Source organism: Nannobrachium achirus (genome assembly GCF_963921795.1).
Source record: "Nannobrachium achirus genome assembly, chromosome: 15".
Classification (NCBI taxonomy): Eukaryota; Metazoa; Chordata; class Actinopteri; order Myctophiformes; family Myctophidae; genus Nannobrachium; species Nannobrachium achirus.
The window spans coordinates 15068940-15086195 of NC_137822.1; the positions used below are offsets into that span (position 1 = coordinate 15068940).

Below are 17256 nucleotides of genomic sequence, written 5' to 3' on the forward strand. Positions count from 1 at the left end.
CTTTTCTGGTCTTCTAGGCAGAAGTACAGTCCGTCTTTTCAGATGGAGCCCTATTGCTTCACACTCGCAGTTTAAAGTATGGAAAGGTAAGTTACCGTATAGCAAAGCACCGTGTCACCTTATATCAATTACAAGTGAACCAATACAATGAACATATTTCTGTTCAGTATATGACAATATAGGGTATTCAGTTTAACTCAATGACTGCTAACATTGTTTTTTGACTTGTCGTTCCCTGCCATACTTTCAGAGCTCTTCACTAACTTTGAAAATTCATAGAATATTCCATGATGCTCTGGTGGATCACAACGATCCACTCAAAAGATATCCGTTTTCACGCCAGCCTTCGTTTCCACCACTCGTGCCATAGACTCCCACAATAAGGCGAAAGCCTTTTTTTTTTACAAAAGAGAAAAAAGGAAGGGATGTGCATAGCTAGTGTGTAATGTTACTAAATCAGTGTTGTTTTTAATATAGCCTGAAATGTTGAATTTCTGATTGATAGGAAGATTGTAAAATCTCTGTCGCTCGTTTTATTCACATTATTACAGGAAAATGTAGGATTTACACAGAAATCACTAGATATTGTACTCAAGGTTGTTGTTTTTTTAATTGACAAACTACATTATCTTATCCTTTTTTTTTATTGTTTCTGTCACTAGCTAGGTCAAGGAGTGTTGGTGCAGATCTCTCCTTCCCTGATCAAGAGGCAAAAAACCCATTTCCACAACCTTCCTTGTGGTGCATCCATCATTCTGGGAAACAATGGCTTTGTGTGGCTGTACCCAACCCCATCACAGCAGGACGAGGAGGCTGGGGGTTTCTACACTAACCTGGAGGTGAGAGCTAAATGTGATTGTTTGTCAATTAAAATGACAAACAAAACGATTTTCACAAATGTCTTGTAAGACATTTGACCACTTCCATCATGAACCTCTTCCATAAAAATGCACTGTTTTAATAGAACACAAACAAAGACATCAAGACGTTAATTTGTGTCATTCTAGCCTAGTACTATGATTATAATTTACCAAAATAAATCAGACACAGGAGTTTACATGATTGTTTCTATAGGGAATGGGTGTAGTAACGCCAGAGTTAAGATTTGGGGTTAACTCTGCTCAATTTATACGCCATTTCCTAGCATGACTAGTAAACAACGCTATAGTGTCCCCATTATGCAGGTAAATCCATCGATTGTGGTTTAATAAATAGCAGCTCATCCTCACTGCCTGTGACACAACGTGAATGACGAAATCTCATTAAAATACATTAGTTTCAATGAGACCATCCTGACCTACCGAGAGCGACAACGTGTCGTGCCGCGACGTCGTCCACCCCTCCTTTTTTCGCTCGCAGAGTCTTTATTTGAGTGACATTTCGCGGCGATGTCCATAGAGGTAAATGGCCATGTCCCGCTCCCAAACACTTTTTATTATTATTTATTTATTTGATTGGTTCAGGCTACGTCGCAACGCAATGCAGACGCTCCATATTATGCGGACAGTATTTTGCGGGATGTCGCGTCGTGGGCAGTGCAGATGAGCTGTCTCTCTTTCTGTTGGGTAGAGTGGGCTTGCTTTGATACTGAGAGAGCGATTGCACCACAACACAAAAAAGGAGCCAGTTTGTATATCAAGATATGTTTGGAATGGAATGAGGAGATTCTAGGCTGCAGGAGCAGCTCTGTTAACTTCCGCATCCCTGTCATAATGATATAGGCTAGAATGCTAGATGATATGACAGTGCTGCGTTGTTAAGTGTTCAGACGTTGGAGTTAATATTTAGCTACTATACTATTTAGCTATTACTCGCTTAATCAGTATGTGACCGAATTATACTTTGACTGCACTGTAAAAAATGCTCATTAGAAACACACACGCATGCGCCCACCCACCCACCCACACACCCACCCACACACACACCACACACACACACACACACACACACACACACACACACACACACACACACACACACACACACACACACACACACACTCTTTCTTTGATTCTCTCCTTTCATGTCTCCTTGTCCTCTCAGCCTGTATCTCTGTCAGATCGAGAAGTGATCTCACGGTTGAGGAACTGCTTACTGGCCTTGTCTGCACACAAAGTCCAACTGTATGACACCAGTGTTTTCTACTGCTATGAGTCTTCTCTTCATCACCAGGTAATAGGCCTGTCACAATTATTACATAATCGTCTAATCGCAATTATTTGACATAATCGCGATTATTTTTCATAATCGTTTCCAACTTTCCATGTTGAAAAATGTTCATAGATTTTTTTTTTACCCATTTAGACCTGCTGCTACCTATACGTTGTATTACCCTTAAGGCCGGCTGCTACGTCTGTGTCACATCAGTATTTGCTATACATATAGCAACATAATTTATTTTACATTTTTGGAATAAGAAATTGAAGGTTTTCAGAAACCTTAGGTTAGGTTTTAGAAGGCGTTTTCAGAATCGGTCTCAGGTCTAAATGGGTTAAGTCAAAAATAGTGGAAATAGCAGATCTACAAGCTCACAACGCGTGTTGTGAGCTTCTAGGCTATTTCCACTATCAATGTTCTTTTTCAAGTATAAAGTTGTCAAATATGTCAGTAATTTCTTTGTATATTTAGGTTATGTGTCATATCTGCCATGTGCAACTTCAAAGCCTACAAGCCAAACAGGAATGTAATTGTCAACGACGGAATCACAATTAAATCGTTAATCGCAATTAGTGACAATTAATCGTCATGTAAAATGTCATAATCGTGACAGCCCTACACGGGTTGAGATTATTAGATAATGAATTCTATTTATAGGGTTAGGGTTAGCCAAAAGCCAAAGACAGGAAAGAGATGGTAAATACACTACAGATGACATTACAAGTGTTTTTAACAGATTATTTGGACAGATTGTGATGCATACTAGATAGGCACCAGCTGTACGTAACTGAAGTCCTAATTTATGGCATAAAGTCCCTACTATAGGCTTGGTAGCTACTAATTCAGATAGTTCAGATAAAGTTTTGTTGCACCATGGCTATTTACAGTGTGGAATAACCTTTCTAAGTATCTCAGAGTAATCCAATCCAGTGAAAACTGAAAGAATAAACAGAGAGATACGGGCATGAACTCACTGACTTCGTTTTCAAAGCAGGGGTGCCATGTTGAATTTTATAAAGATTAGGGCTTAGGCTAACGTTTATCCTGAAGCATGACTATGAAAAATGATTGTTTAGTGTTTGCTAAAACAGTGTGCCGAATCAGATATTTATTCCATCCAAAGCCTGGGCTTTAGATAATTCTCAATGAAACAAGAGAGTGAGTATTCTGCTGTGTTCGTAGTTACATATTAAAGGGAGTTTATAATGTCTTAATGTTACTTAATGGCGTTTAGAGCGACAATATACTGTGTATTTTACTGTAAGATAGCTCTGGTCCATAGCGTTAGAAGGAGTTCACCTTAACGCTATGTCAGTGATGATCCGGTGCGCCAGCAGGAAAGGCTGAGCAGCCTCCCGTCTCTAGTAAAAAATACAGTTTTGCTACCACCAAAACAAAGACAGTTGTAGTGAGTTGAAAGCCTTGAGAGCACTCTGAGCCCCCCACCACACATCTAAAATAACTTTCTGGGGCGAAAGGAAAAATAATAACTGGACGAAGACACTACTTCTTAGTTTTTTTTCATCTTCGCTATCGCCATCACAGCGCCAACTCTACTTACTACTGCCGCGCAGGTCAGAGGACCGCATTAACAGGAGCTCATTAGTCGTTGGGTGTTGTTGTGATGTTGGAGGCTCTGTTTCGTAAAAACAGCCCTCAACCAGGAAGAGGGTTTCCGTCCGGTAGATAGTTTTCATTTCACCCTAAATGTATTTTAGACGTGTGGTGGGGCTTAGAGTGCTCCCACTAAATTGAGTAGGTTTTCAACTCACTATAACCATCTTTGGTTTGGTGAGTAATGATTTTTAGAGACAAGAGGGTGCGCAGCCTTTTCCTGCTGGCGCACCGGATCATCATCACTGATACAGCGTTAAGGAGAACTCCTAACACTATGGATCAGAGCTAGCTGTAAGAATACTTTACATAGGTATATATTCATGTATACTATATTACAATCAAGTACTAATCATGTACATAACATGGACTAGTATTGTTGTTCAAAATGATTTTGTGGTGATTCATAGCATTCTGCTTAATCAATGTCATCCTTTAATGCTGAATTATTAGTAAACGTTCTCTCTTTATAGGTCAAAGACATTTTAAAACCAGAGGTGATGGAGGAGGTCGTGATGATGACACAACAGAAGCTGATAGAACAGGAGGGATAGGGACGGTGAAATGACACCCCATCCTATACCTGTCTTGTCACGAGACAAAATATTCCTGCCCTGCATTCCAAGTCTAGGAACCAAGATAACTCAGATTGAGCACCAGCCCAACAACTTGACGTTGGATTTTAACATCTGTTTTGATACAGTATAATTGGCAGCTTGACCAAGAAAATACAAATGTCTCACAAGTTTACCTTATGAACTCAACTGGTTATCATAGTTTGATTTACAGTATCAGAATGATGTGGCATTTAAAAGCCATCAAAGCAACTGTTCCTTAGGTTTGTTGGTGAATATTTTCTACAAGTATACAATACAGTATACAAGTGTTGTTGATAATGTGTCATTTTGTATGGAGAACTGTTGAGTGAAATAAGTAATAAAACAAGAAAACGGTCATGTCACGTTTGTTGACATGATGTTGTACCATCCATAACCAATGTATGTCTGTGGTTTACTAGAATTTGTGTTCTTTGCCTTGTGGAATATGGTAGTAATACGGTATATAGTACACTCCAAAGTCATTCTATTTGTCTCATGTTATTTTTGCACAAATAACTCAAATTTATTTCGAATACATTAATGTAAATATAGGTCTGTACCCATTTCGCAATGCGACGCATTGTGAGCTTGTAGATCTGCTATTTTCAAAGATTTTTATACATTTGAACTTTTGGGTCATTCTTCTGCATAATGGGTACTTTTACTTTTAGTACTTTAAGTACATTTTGATGCCAGTGCTTTTGTACTTTTACTCAAGTACATTTCGAATTCCAGACTTTTGCTTGTAAGGGCACGGTCGGATTCTGCCAATGCATTTCAATGGGGATGGAGCAGATTTTGGTCCATTTCCCATTGAAATGCATTGGCAGAATCAGCTTATCTGCTGGCAACCATACTTTGGTGTGACCACAGAGTATTTATACTTTGGTTGAAGACTATTAGAAGGTTGCATAGGAAAAGGTACAGTTTCCATGACGGTACAGTTCACTGGTACAAGGTCAACCAAAAGGAGATCCTAGTAAGCTTCACAGCTTATTTACACGGGAACCCTTTATGTCATGGGTCTTCAACAGGGGGTCTGGTATCCCTAGGGGGTCCTCAGAGTTACACAGGGGGTCCTTCAAATCTTTGTGTGATAGAAACCTTTTTTCTCCTTTTTTATATTAACCACTTGAACCCATATTAACCACTTGAGCGCTGCAAGGCGTTGTGAGCTTGTAGATCGTCTATTTTCGGCATAGAGGTTTGGTGTAGAGGGGAAAAAAGAGCAGACTAAGTACAGAGTGAAAGGTCAAGTATTGACGGTTCAAGTGGTTACATATCTGATAACACAAATTGACATGAATCCAAAATACAATGATGATTGTGCTGTCAAACGATGAAACTATGGAATCTTGGGGTCCCTGCTTCATCTCTTATACTCAGCTAAGGGGTCCTTCCTTGGCCTGAAAACGTTGAAGACCCCTGCTTTATGTATCTCATATTTACTTCTGTAAAACATTTGGGTACTTTTTCCACCACTATGACCTCTGACACTAACCTGTGGAAGAAGGTAGTCTAGTGGGCGTCTCCCCAGGCCGACTAGCCCACGCACGCTCACTGACGTCGAACGTAGCCCCACCCACATATTTCAGTAAACCACCTTGCACAGAAATATGGCGCCCTTAGCGACAACTATTCGGACAAAGTTTATCATTGCTGCTCACACACTTTCACGGGGAAATTAAAAAAATTAACGGGCGCGCCGAGCCGAGAGTGCAGCGAACGACGAGTCTATCATGGCGTGTTTGATGATCGCCGCCGGGTTGTTTCTTCTCAGGAGAAACTATCTGACAACAACACCACTGTGACCTGCTGGCTGCTGCTGACTCCAATCTCTGCGTCTGGATTAAAGCCAGTGGTTCCCCCTAAAAGAGAAATCTGACGTTTGCCCAGCCGACCCAAACTAGTGAAAACAGCAGATCTACTACTACTAGCCTGTATGTTCGGTTATTTCCATTACTTCTTAAACATTTTGTTTTCTAATTTATGGGATTTCTAAGAATTTTCTTTTAATGAAGTTACTTAGAAACATCATTGCATTTTTTTTATCATTTTTTATCATGAACATTTTTTGCTTTATTCTTTGGGGAAATGTTTTGAAATAATAAAAAATAAAATTCAGGAAAAATTAAATCAGGGACCCATAAGAGATTTGTCCGCGATCCACAGATGGGGTCCCGACCCAGTGTTTGGGAACCACTGCACTAGAGAGCGAGAAACTCTGCAAGAAGAAGAAGACAGACACGGAAGTTTGGAAACTTTTAATTGAATGCCCACTACTAGGCAAGGGTTGGATGGATGATAATAAGTGGACACATTGACAAAAAGCGTCAGTTGGTTTCTCAGTTAAATGTTTCGGCCGTTGAACGTTAAAGGCACGCTGCTCTGTGGGCCGACGTAAGTTATCGCCGGCGTGTTATCAAGCAGCGAGACAACTGTTGATGTGTGTGTGTGCTAAAGAAGTTAGCCATCGCAGCTATCCTCCAATGTTAGCTTTGGGTAGCTAACTTGGTCAGACAGCAGTGTGTGTAGACTTTGTATATTGGCTTAATTATGCTGCCTTTTTCACACTTTGTGCCCTTTTAGCGTGGTATTTGTGGAGCGGTCCTCTTGTCTTGTAGAAGTTTGTCATTTTTCAGTTCATTGGCTAAATAAGATAGATGGTTTCACGTTTTTGACAGTGACTTTTTTTGTGTGTGTGCCATGGGATGGGGAAGAGTCTTTGCACCAGATGTTATATTAGCATCAACGTTGTCATGGCTCAGTAGTTTTGGTGCTTTTGATAGTTAATAAGCGTTAAAAGCCAGGATTCGGTTTCTTCAGTGCAGAGATTTGAACACCCCTATGTTGCCTGTCAACTTGGGGACGCATTGGTGTTGTTTGCATCGATGGCCTGCTGCTGCCTGTGATACACAAGACTTGTTACCTGTTGGCTTGTCAGATTGCTGGTCTTCATGGTGAATTGAGATGGCATACGTTTCCAATATCCCAAAAGAGGATGAAATGTTTTATAGAGTAATGGATGTCTCACATTGACATATACACACACACTACTCTGTAGACTAGTGATTTGTAAACAACTTTGCTTAAACAATGTTGAATGCCTACAGAAGAAGTGTAAGTTTTGCCGGGCCATTGCCTTAAGAGACATTGCATTATACACTTTAGATTGGTCTCTGGATAATGTATACCTTTGATATACCTCTGTGATCCTCTTGGGTATAGTTTACTATTGTGCCATAGTGTTGTTTAGCTATTCTCTAGATAGACTTCATTTTAGTGCAATCAAATAGACCTACACTATGCTCATTCTTGCATTTTTGAGGCACGTGAACGTGTGTCTTCTGTCAAAAGACCCCAATCTGCCCTTAGATCATCATCAGTGTGTCTGAATATTAATGCAAATCACTTTTATTCAAACTCTCGAAACCCTTGGATACGATTATTTAATGCAATGATAAACTGAGATATATGAAAGGAACAAGGACCTGCAGAAGTGTTCCTCATCATCACCTGCTATCCAGGGGAGGCCAAACTGAGCCAGCAGAAGGGACTCCTGTTTTCTCTCCACCTTCTTCTCACTACCACCTGACTGCTGACACTTTTTTTTGGGACGGTGAGTGAGTGAGTCCAGCTTGGAGAGGTCCCGGCTGCGGCCTGGCACCCTGCCCTTATGGGGCAGCAGCCGGGGAAGTTTGTCGGGGACCAGAGGAGACCCAGTCTGCCGGCCTTCATCAAGGGTGGGAGAAGAGAGTCATCACGCCATGGGGCCCAGCACTGTAATGTTTTCGCTGTTCACGGTAAGAGAAAATCACTCTTCTACCTTGGAAATCAAGCCAGTCTAAAAAGCCATAATTCACACACAGCTGGTCATTTTATTCACGAGGGGTGTGTCATCGCTGATTTGTTATCACTTTTTGGTAATTTGATCGTCTGAATGTAGTCATGCATTTTATTTTATCAATTTGTTTTATATTACAATAAAACGCACCACATGTTAAAGGCAGATTACATTAAGCCAATACACAAGAAATCATCATCATCCATGTCTATAAATGCTTCCTTTTCTGTTCTAATTAAGCCTTTAACCATTAACCAGGGTCTTTGGCATCTCCTACAGCCTATCTGGAATGCTCTGTGGTTGAGCCAGTGCTAAGTTTATAGGCCCATGGAGATTTTCAGGACTAAGCACCTTTTTTTTTTAGCTATGGGTTTATACTCTAAACCCAGCCAGATTATGGTTCTAAACTTTAGAGGATAATCTGGCAGGCGGAATGAGGAAAGGTGTGATGAAATAAAGCATGTGTGTATTGGTGAGAGGAATAGCAAGATGGATGGAAGGCAGGGGTTGACACTAAGGTCTCATTGGCACTTGCCCAAACTCGTCCATTATAAAATGATAGTTGTGATAGATGTTCAATTTAACACAAATCTTTTTTACTTTCTGGAGCTGTGCGATAAAAGATGTGTATGGGTTCACACTGGTTATTTTATGTTTTTAAGCAACAGTGAAAACAGCACATTATAGGTAAACCGTGTTCTTATTTTACATTCCACAGACCAGAAGACAGCTCTGAGTGTCCACGTTCAGGTGTTTAGACAGATATCTGGTGTTGTGTTTATATTATAAACCCTCTCAAATGAGCACTTGCCCGGTCGGGCAACCTGAAAACAAACCTCACCTGCCCGAGAGTTTTATTTACCTGCCGGGGGCAGGTGGGCAAGCCATGGTGCCTGGAATATATTGGTGACTTGGTAATCTAGAAGACCATTTGGTAATTCTTTCATGTGTTGTCATCACAAATTAAATGTGGGGAAATCTGTTAATTAGATTAGATTTTTTATAGTTTGATATAAATATGTTTAAAGCGATTAATCGTTGCACGCCATTGAGTTAAAAGCTGGTGATGACATTACCAAATGAGGCAGCCACGGATACATTCCACTCCTGGATCTTCTTGCATAATACAGAGGGGAAAAAAACCTTCCCAGGTCAGAAAAACAGAATAAAAGGTTGTGGCCCCCCCATCGCCACCACCACCATCCCCTCTGCATTTGGTGAGGAGTGGAATAGGTTTATGAGAGGGATGTGACTCACAGTGCAAGTGGAGGGTAATGTCAGCACATACTTTTAACGTCAGTGTTGTTATTCTTCCTGGTGAGGCTAATGCTAGTTTTACAATTGTACCAATTGTACAAGGTTAGCCAGCGCCAATATACCTCTCACCAGGCAGGTTCAGGCCTCTGCGTGCAGCCACCTGGGAGAGAGAGTGAGGCAGTGTAGGGCAAGCAAAGACCTGTTTCCATTCTCGACACCGTTTAGTACAGTGTACAGTGTGGAGGTATGCTGTCATTGGCTAACGTGCATAGAGTTTTTGAGAGATCTGTCTGAGCACATTGGAAGCAGAGTTGTTATTTGCAGTGCTTATATACATTCATGCATATTTACTACAGGGGAGCCAATGTTTTTTTGCCCATTTGTTTGTTTTTAATGTCCATTTGTTGTTCATTACAAAGCATATTAGCTCAGGTTATGGTGTGTGCTAGAGATGTGTCGATCGATCGCGATCGGCCGATAATGCCTCTATCGGCTTTGATCCGTATTGGCTTTGCCGATCTACAAGCTAGATCAGCTATTTAGGGGCGGCATAGCTGAATGGTTAGGGAGCCCGCCTGGGGAACCAGAGCCCCTGGTTGTCCCCGGTTCGATTCCAGGCCAGGGTAGCAATGTTGATGTGTGTCCCTGAGCAAGACTCTTAACCCCTAATTGCTCACACGCTCCTTGTGGGCAGCGAATCAGCTGGGTTGGGCTGAAAATGCTTAATTTCCCTTGCGGGACGAAATAGGTATTTATATTATATTTCTCGATAACGACCGCTGAGCCAGAGCCAGACGTTATCCCTTACATAATGTTGCATTTTATAAACAAAATTATCACTATCAGTTATTGACAGGTTTTTAAAAATTCTATGCTACAGTTAAGTGAATGTTTGTACCTCTGTTGTGTTTTAATTTCATTTGGCCTATACTTTATACTTATCTTATAGTTTTGTATAATATCAGTGCATTATTTGAGTTCAGAACAAAACACATGGCAGTAGCTATTTGCTTTGCTAAAAAGTTGACATAGTTGAAGGGAATGAGGGAAACAGTTGGCGGTTAGTGGGCAGCTCTCCTCGATTAGTGGGACTGGGTGGCCATTGGCCACTAATGTCTATGGTATGGGGAAACACTTGAGTGTGTGTCCACTCTCTCCACTGTCCAGTCTAGCCACTGCTGCAGCATCCCCCCATTGATTCCCTGTGTTCTGTATCTGCTGGAGTATTCGTTTTCTGAGGAAACTAGGATGGTGCCTGTTCTGTGGGCCTGTACTGTTTTTGCTGGGTCCAGGATATGGAAGTGCAGTGTAAATGTATCTAATGAATCAGTGATGCTCCTCATTTGTTTTGCTGAAAAAACAGCACTGCCAGAGGAAATGGGAAGAAAACCCACAAGATCTCAGGGGTGGAGGATGGAGGCACTTAAACCTACTAAACACTATACTCTGTTTCTTCCATGGGCCGGATTTAAATGAGCTGTCATATAGATGTGTGGTATGTCAGTTATGATCGCAATATGCTTTAATTGCGATCATTCTCTCCAAAATATAGTTCCACCTCCACGGCACCTCTGCAAACGGATGTGCAGAGGAGCACTATATATATTTCGCGTCATCGGGCAAACAGAATGTACTGAGGAAATGCACTCAGATCTGAGATGATCCCTCATTATCTATCTGTCCTTTACAACGGAATCTTTGTGTGTGGGTCTGTGTGTCCTAAGTTGGGAGCCACTCGGCATCAAACTTGGCATGTGTGACCCAGTGTGCAGGGCCAAGTGGCAATTCAGTCGGACCAACCGTTTGAGATTAAGAGAGAGTAAAAAAAACATGTCTGTATCTAACATTGCATAAACAGGTTGGCAATGGCATGTATTCCTGACTTGCATTGTTCCTGACTTACATGGACCCGAATAGACTCATATTCTTTTACATTTGTGACATGTAAACTGCTGATAACAATTGCCCTAAAGCCTCAAGGGCATACCGTCTCAAATACATTTTCTTTTGAAAGCAATTGTGAAAAAGGTTATCTGATTATTTTTCATTCTCTTTTTATCTGGTGGAAACCAGATCAGTAATCACCTCACTTTCTTTGACGACCATTGAGTACCTCTTCTGGATAGGCTATTCATGTCACATGGTAGAGCTAAGGGCCAATCGCAGGACAGTACCCCAGGAGTGCCCTTCTAGACAATGGGGCGCTCCTCCAGGCTATGGGGAAAATTAGCTGTTGGAAAAAGTACTCAAATGTTTTACTTAAGTAAAAGTATCGTAAAAGTATCAATACTGCACTGTAGATGTACTCAGTTATAAGTAAAAGTCCAGAATTCAAAATGTACTTGAGTAAAAGTATGAAAGTATTGTCATCAAAATGTACTTAAAGTATCAAAAGTACAGATGCGACACGTTGTGATCTTGTAGTGTAGACAGTAGCGGCCTTTACTATGTTTCAACCGTCAATTGAAACGGGCCGCGGCCGTCAGGGGGGCCTCCGACTGCCGGTCAGTCTAAGTCCAAATCACGGCCAATGCCAATGACAGTCCATCGAAAACCCCCTCTCACACTGGGGCCCCCTTTCTGTAACGCGCTGCCTAATGTCCTTCCCCCCTCCTCACTCACACACTCAGTCAGTCACTCTGAGCAGACAGCAGAGGGGGAGAAAAAAGTTGTCTGAAAATAAGTTGTTTAAACAGCTTGGAAACCATTCGCTGCCACTGGATTAATAACTGATCATCAATACATCTCAAATAGGGATCTACTACCTTTGGATGTTCAATTGGAGAGGACAACAGCAACACATTGAAATCCACGTTTTTAGGCTCCAACCGCTTGCATTAGATCCAGAGAAATGCGATGCGATGCGTGATCATTTGTCTTCTCTTCAACACTGCGCATATTTTACAGCTATCCTAGGCTGTGTAACGTTAGGTTAACGAGCTCGTTGACCCTCATTTGACATGGGCATAGTCTGGCTTGTGCTGCGTGTGTCAACTGAATGTATTAGCCCAGATATCAAGTAATCATGATCTCCCCCTCATGCTAAAATGACTTTAAGTTCCACTTCTCCCCAAAATGTATTTTCCATCATGAATGACAAGCCTATACTATTGTTGCATTTAGGCTCTTTATTAAACTATAAGCCTGTGTTTTATTGCTACACAATAATGGTAAATAAAGTAGCTTACTCTCAAATAATCCATCCATCCATCCATCCATCTTCAACCGCTTATCCAGCATCGGGTCACTGGGGTAACAGTTCCAACTGAGATTTCTAGAGTTCCTTAATAATAATAATTAAAATAAACAATACTAATGATTATAATTGCGACCGTCAGGTCGCAGTTACTATGAAAACCTCCACCGCCTGTCTGTCCGTCAGTCTGTCTGTCTGTCACGTCACATCACACTTTTTTGCCCCTATCCATGTGAAATTTTCCACACACAATCCTTGTCTGCCAATCCACAACCTCCACCCTTCCAGGGACCCCCGCAGCTCCAGGGACCCCCGCCAAATTTTTTAAAACACATTTTTGAATACTGCTCCTACAGTTTTTGCCCTAAAATCACACAAATCGCTACAAGTGTATGTCTACACTTATCTCATCAACATGGATCTGTCCCATATAGCGCCACCATCAGGTCGATTTTTTTAACACATTTTTGGACCTAAACTTTTTTTTTTTTCTAAAAAATATTTTTTTCAAACTTTTTTTTTTTCAATTTTTTTTTTCAAACTTTTTTTACACTAACTTCAACACACCAATCCACCAGATTTTATATTGACTGTGTGTCAATTCTTGTTTCTAAGTGTCTTTAGCTTTATTTATTTTTTGTTTTCTTTATTTACACAAAAGTGTAGAGAGACAAGAAAATGAAAGGCAGAGGTGAGGTATGACTTTGCAACACAAGTTTATAGCTTGAAATGAAGTGGGATTATGGGGTGGTCAGTAACTACTGGCCTTTATGTTGTCATGTTTGTTTCTAGGCGCAAACATACTTACTGATGTCCCTTTTTCCCCCAAAACGTATAAACTCCACTGTAATTGAAATGAAGTATTGTCAGTGAACCTTGTATTTCCCCCACCTCGCAGTTACAGTCCTCGTGGTGTCTTCTCTGAATTGTAGGCCAGCCCCTTTGTGAGTTCCAGTAAATGGATGTTTTGCATGTCCAGTGAGTGAGGGTCAGACTGAGAATTAGTCACTGAAGAAGGTTATCAAAGGGTTCATATTTAACTTATTGTTCACAGACCTTTAAACGGCTACAAGAACTGTAACCATTGCATGGCCCTTAAATCAAGAGTCTTCAACAGGGGGTCCGGGACCCCTAGGGTGTCCTCAGAGTTGCCACAGGGGGTCCTCCAAATCTTTGAGTGATAGAAACTTTTTTCTTCTTTTTTATATTAACCACTTGAACCCTAGCGTCCATAATATAATATTAGAACATTAGCCACAAATAGCAGCGCGAGGCGTTGTGAGCTTGTAGATTGGCTATTTTTGGCAAAGAGGTTTGGTGTAGAGGGGGAAAAGGGCAGACGGAGTGAAAGGTCAAGTTTATTAAGTTTATTATTATTGTTTAATTCATGTAAGGTAGCCAAGGGGAGATTGTGGGTTGTGGCCAGATTGCCAGACCCCTCCTCTATTTTGGTCGCTATATGACATCATCCCCACTTCCTGGTATATTCAGCATTCTGTGTGAGCTTGTCTTGCAGCAGCTGCATTCAGCATGTATGGAGTCAGTCAGCCCACTTCTCTCTCTCTCTCTCTCTCTCTTTCTCTGTACCTCTCTCTCTCTTGGCTGGAACCCGTGGAATCTGTACAGTCTAGACACCAAATCTCCCCCCATGATCCCCATGGGTCCTGAAGATGAGGGGGGGAGGGTTAGGTGTATGCTCACACAAACACAAGCACACACACACATAGTAGGCGCCTCCTGGTAAGGCTCATTCAGGCCAGCTGTTGGGCCCCCGGTGGCTTGTCCCTACCCCTGGCTGGCCACGTCGCAGCCATGTGGCTCCAAAGAATGAAACACACACACACACACACACACACACACACACACACACACACACACACACACACACACACACACACACACACACACATACTTTTAATCTGTTACCCCGCACCCTGGTTCTCTTTGGCTTTAGTGTAAACCAACAACAATTCATTGATTTTATAACCATTCGGTGTTAGAAGTTTAGTTTACTTTATTTTTTCGGAAACGAGACCAATGGCACATTGGCTGGTAAAAATTACTTCCGATTTGTACTTTTTGCATGTCAGTTGGGGTCCCCAGGCCCCACTGCTCTAGGGTCACACTCAAAGACCCATGACCTAAATCAGTGGTTCCCTTTTCACATCGAGACCCAAAGAAGAGAATAAACGTTTGCCCGGGACCCAAACTAGTGAAAATGGCAGATCTACAAGCTCACAACGCGTCAGTTCGCGCAGCGTTGCAAGCTTGTAGATTAGGCTACTTTCACTATTCTTAATTATTAGTGTGGTTGGTAATAGACCAGACTATTGTTCTATTCCTAAAGTGTTCTTTAAACCTTTACGTCACCTAAAGTAAACCTGTTTTCACTTACTGTAACTTTTCTGTAATCCCAAAAGTCCATTGAATTAAAAGGACTTTGTCTGTTGCTTCTCAATATAATGTCCAGTCAGATAGGATTGGTCATGCTTCCTCTTAATTTTTATCCCATGATCTTTGTAACCCATTTTGTTCACCCGGTGTCAATTGTCTAATGTAATCCTGGGCGCTACACTCCATCTGCCAGCCTGGGGAGAGCAACGGACTGACCTCATGCTTCCTTCTATGCATGAGGACACAGAAAAAGGCCCTTTCGCCAACCCCAGTTAGGGTATGGGCACTGATGATGCAGAGTAGAGAACATGCCCACAATGTCCCCACTCCCCGGCGGGAATCGAACCCAGGACCATCTAGCTGGGGGTGACAGCACTACCAACTGCACCACCGTGCCCCTGTTGGGTGTGATTTTTGAGCAGATTTTTGCCCTTGTATGGGTGTCGCCATCATGGTACCCATTACTACCCAATTTTAAATCCGACAACTGGCCCCCTGGTTCCAACATCTGGCTTTGTTCGGGACGACGGGTCCCGGACCAAGAGCCCTGAAGCGCGGCCTACATCTGGCCTATATCTTGGCACTGAAAGTTTGTTGTACGCCCAGGGTCCCATTGGCCAAGCTTCACGGGAGGTTTAATGAAATTAACTCATACAGCACCGCTCACTTCACACTGGGTGGGATGGACAACATACTGTATTTTATGTAGGCCTACTCTCGACCATAATCATGTAAAACATGCAATAGACAGACAACACTAAAGCCCCTTTTCGACTGCGGTTTTAGCACCACACCACACCACACTACACCACACCACACCGCACCACATAAAAATATCTACATTTTCCATTACAAAAAAGTACCCCTATCGGTAAGAAACAAATTGACCCTTTTAACTCTGATTATTATACAATATACATTTGTATTACAACTATCCTAATTATAATGCACTGTAATGGATTATAACTGTGATTATAATACATTATAAAGTATTAATGTATTACTATGATAATTAAAATACACTATAATAGATTATAATAGTGGTTATAACACAATAGAATCTATTATCATGTATTACGACTATATCCTGGTGGTCTAAATGAAAAGTGAGTGAGTGATCAGTCATTATGAAGTGTTTGGCCCTGTTTGGCCTAGCTCAGACCTACTCTAGAGTGGATACTTTTTAGTACCCTGTTTAGTACCACCTTCACACCACTCTACCCAGCTCCTTGTAGTGGAAAACCTGGCACAAGTGGGCGGTGTGGTGTGGAGTGGTGTGGAGTTGGGCCAGTGGAAAATGGGCTTAACAGTGCATTTGAATGTATTTATTGACAGGATGAATAAGAGCTAACGACAGTGCATTTGGATATATTTATTGACAGGATGAATAAGAGCATTCTATAAAGTAATCAGTCCCATTGTTACATAGAATACACTCTATAAAGTAATGCTATCAATCCCAGTGTTAGATCAGAACCGAGAATAGATCAGAACACCAGTGAATGTGTTGTAGTTTTCTCTGGTGTCATAGAGCCTCCTCTCAGCAGGTAAACGCATGTAAACCCTGTCCCCCTCCTCCAGCTCTATGATGATTGCATTAGATAGATATTCAAACGCTCCATGGTTGTTGTATCCCCAGTTATTAATGAGTACATGCTCATTCTTGTACATGAAGACCGCCATATTCTCTGATGTCCAATAGTGACCTGCAGTGAAGGTGAACTGATAGACTCCTTTCAATGGTGCTTTAAAAATACCTGTGATAGAAAATTAAATTCTAGTTTAAATTCATATTATATGCAAGTTGTTTAATTAGTTGTTGAGAGCAAATGTATTGTATAAAGTGAATTAAATTGACTCATTCTCCACCTACCTGTAAATGGATCGTATGCGTTGCCGATGTTAGTGTGAACTCTTTTGTAGACCAGAGTTGTTTCAACGTTAAATGGTCCAATTGGTCCATCACCCAAACCAGCAGAGAAGGCCACCTTTGGTTTGTCTATCAACACAGCAGCATTCAAAGCTTCAATCAATTGAAGGTTTTGGAATGTTTCTTATAGTTTCTTTCAATACAACCCTCCTGAATCTAGAATCTTGAATGTAAAAAAATCACACCAGTGTGAACAGAGTGGTGTTGTCCATTAATTTCAAGCTGTGTGTGTGTGTGTGTGTGTGTGTGTGTGTGTGTGTGTGTG

At 41.5% G+C, this 17256-nt stretch overlaps 2 protein-coding genes across 2 annotated transcripts in view; both read left to right on the plus strand.

Moving 5' to 3' along the window:
• Window positions 1-4718, plus strand: part of exosc2 (exosome component 2) — a 7712-nt gene extending 2994 nt beyond the window's left edge. The window contains exons 6-9 of the mRNA XM_080742456.1: window positions 18-86; window positions 663-839; window positions 2044-2172; window positions 4245-4718. Coding sequence (XP_080598582.1) covers window positions 18-86; window positions 663-839; window positions 2044-2172; window positions 4245-4325 — 456 coding nt within the window. The 3' untranslated portion in view covers window positions 4326-4718. The remainder of the gene's footprint in view (window positions 1-17; window positions 87-662; window positions 840-2043; window positions 2173-4244) is intronic.
• Window positions 4719-7993: 3275 nt separating this feature from the next.
• The window catches only part of abl1 (c-abl oncogene 1, non-receptor tyrosine kinase), a gene marked incomplete at its 5' end in the record, with an annotated part of 48297 nt that continues 39034 nt past the window's right edge, over window positions 7994-17256 (plus strand). The window contains one exon of the mRNA XM_080743915.1: window positions 7994-8173. Coding sequence (XP_080600041.1) covers window positions 8047-8173 — 127 coding nt within the window. The remainder of the gene's footprint in view (window positions 8174-17256) is intronic.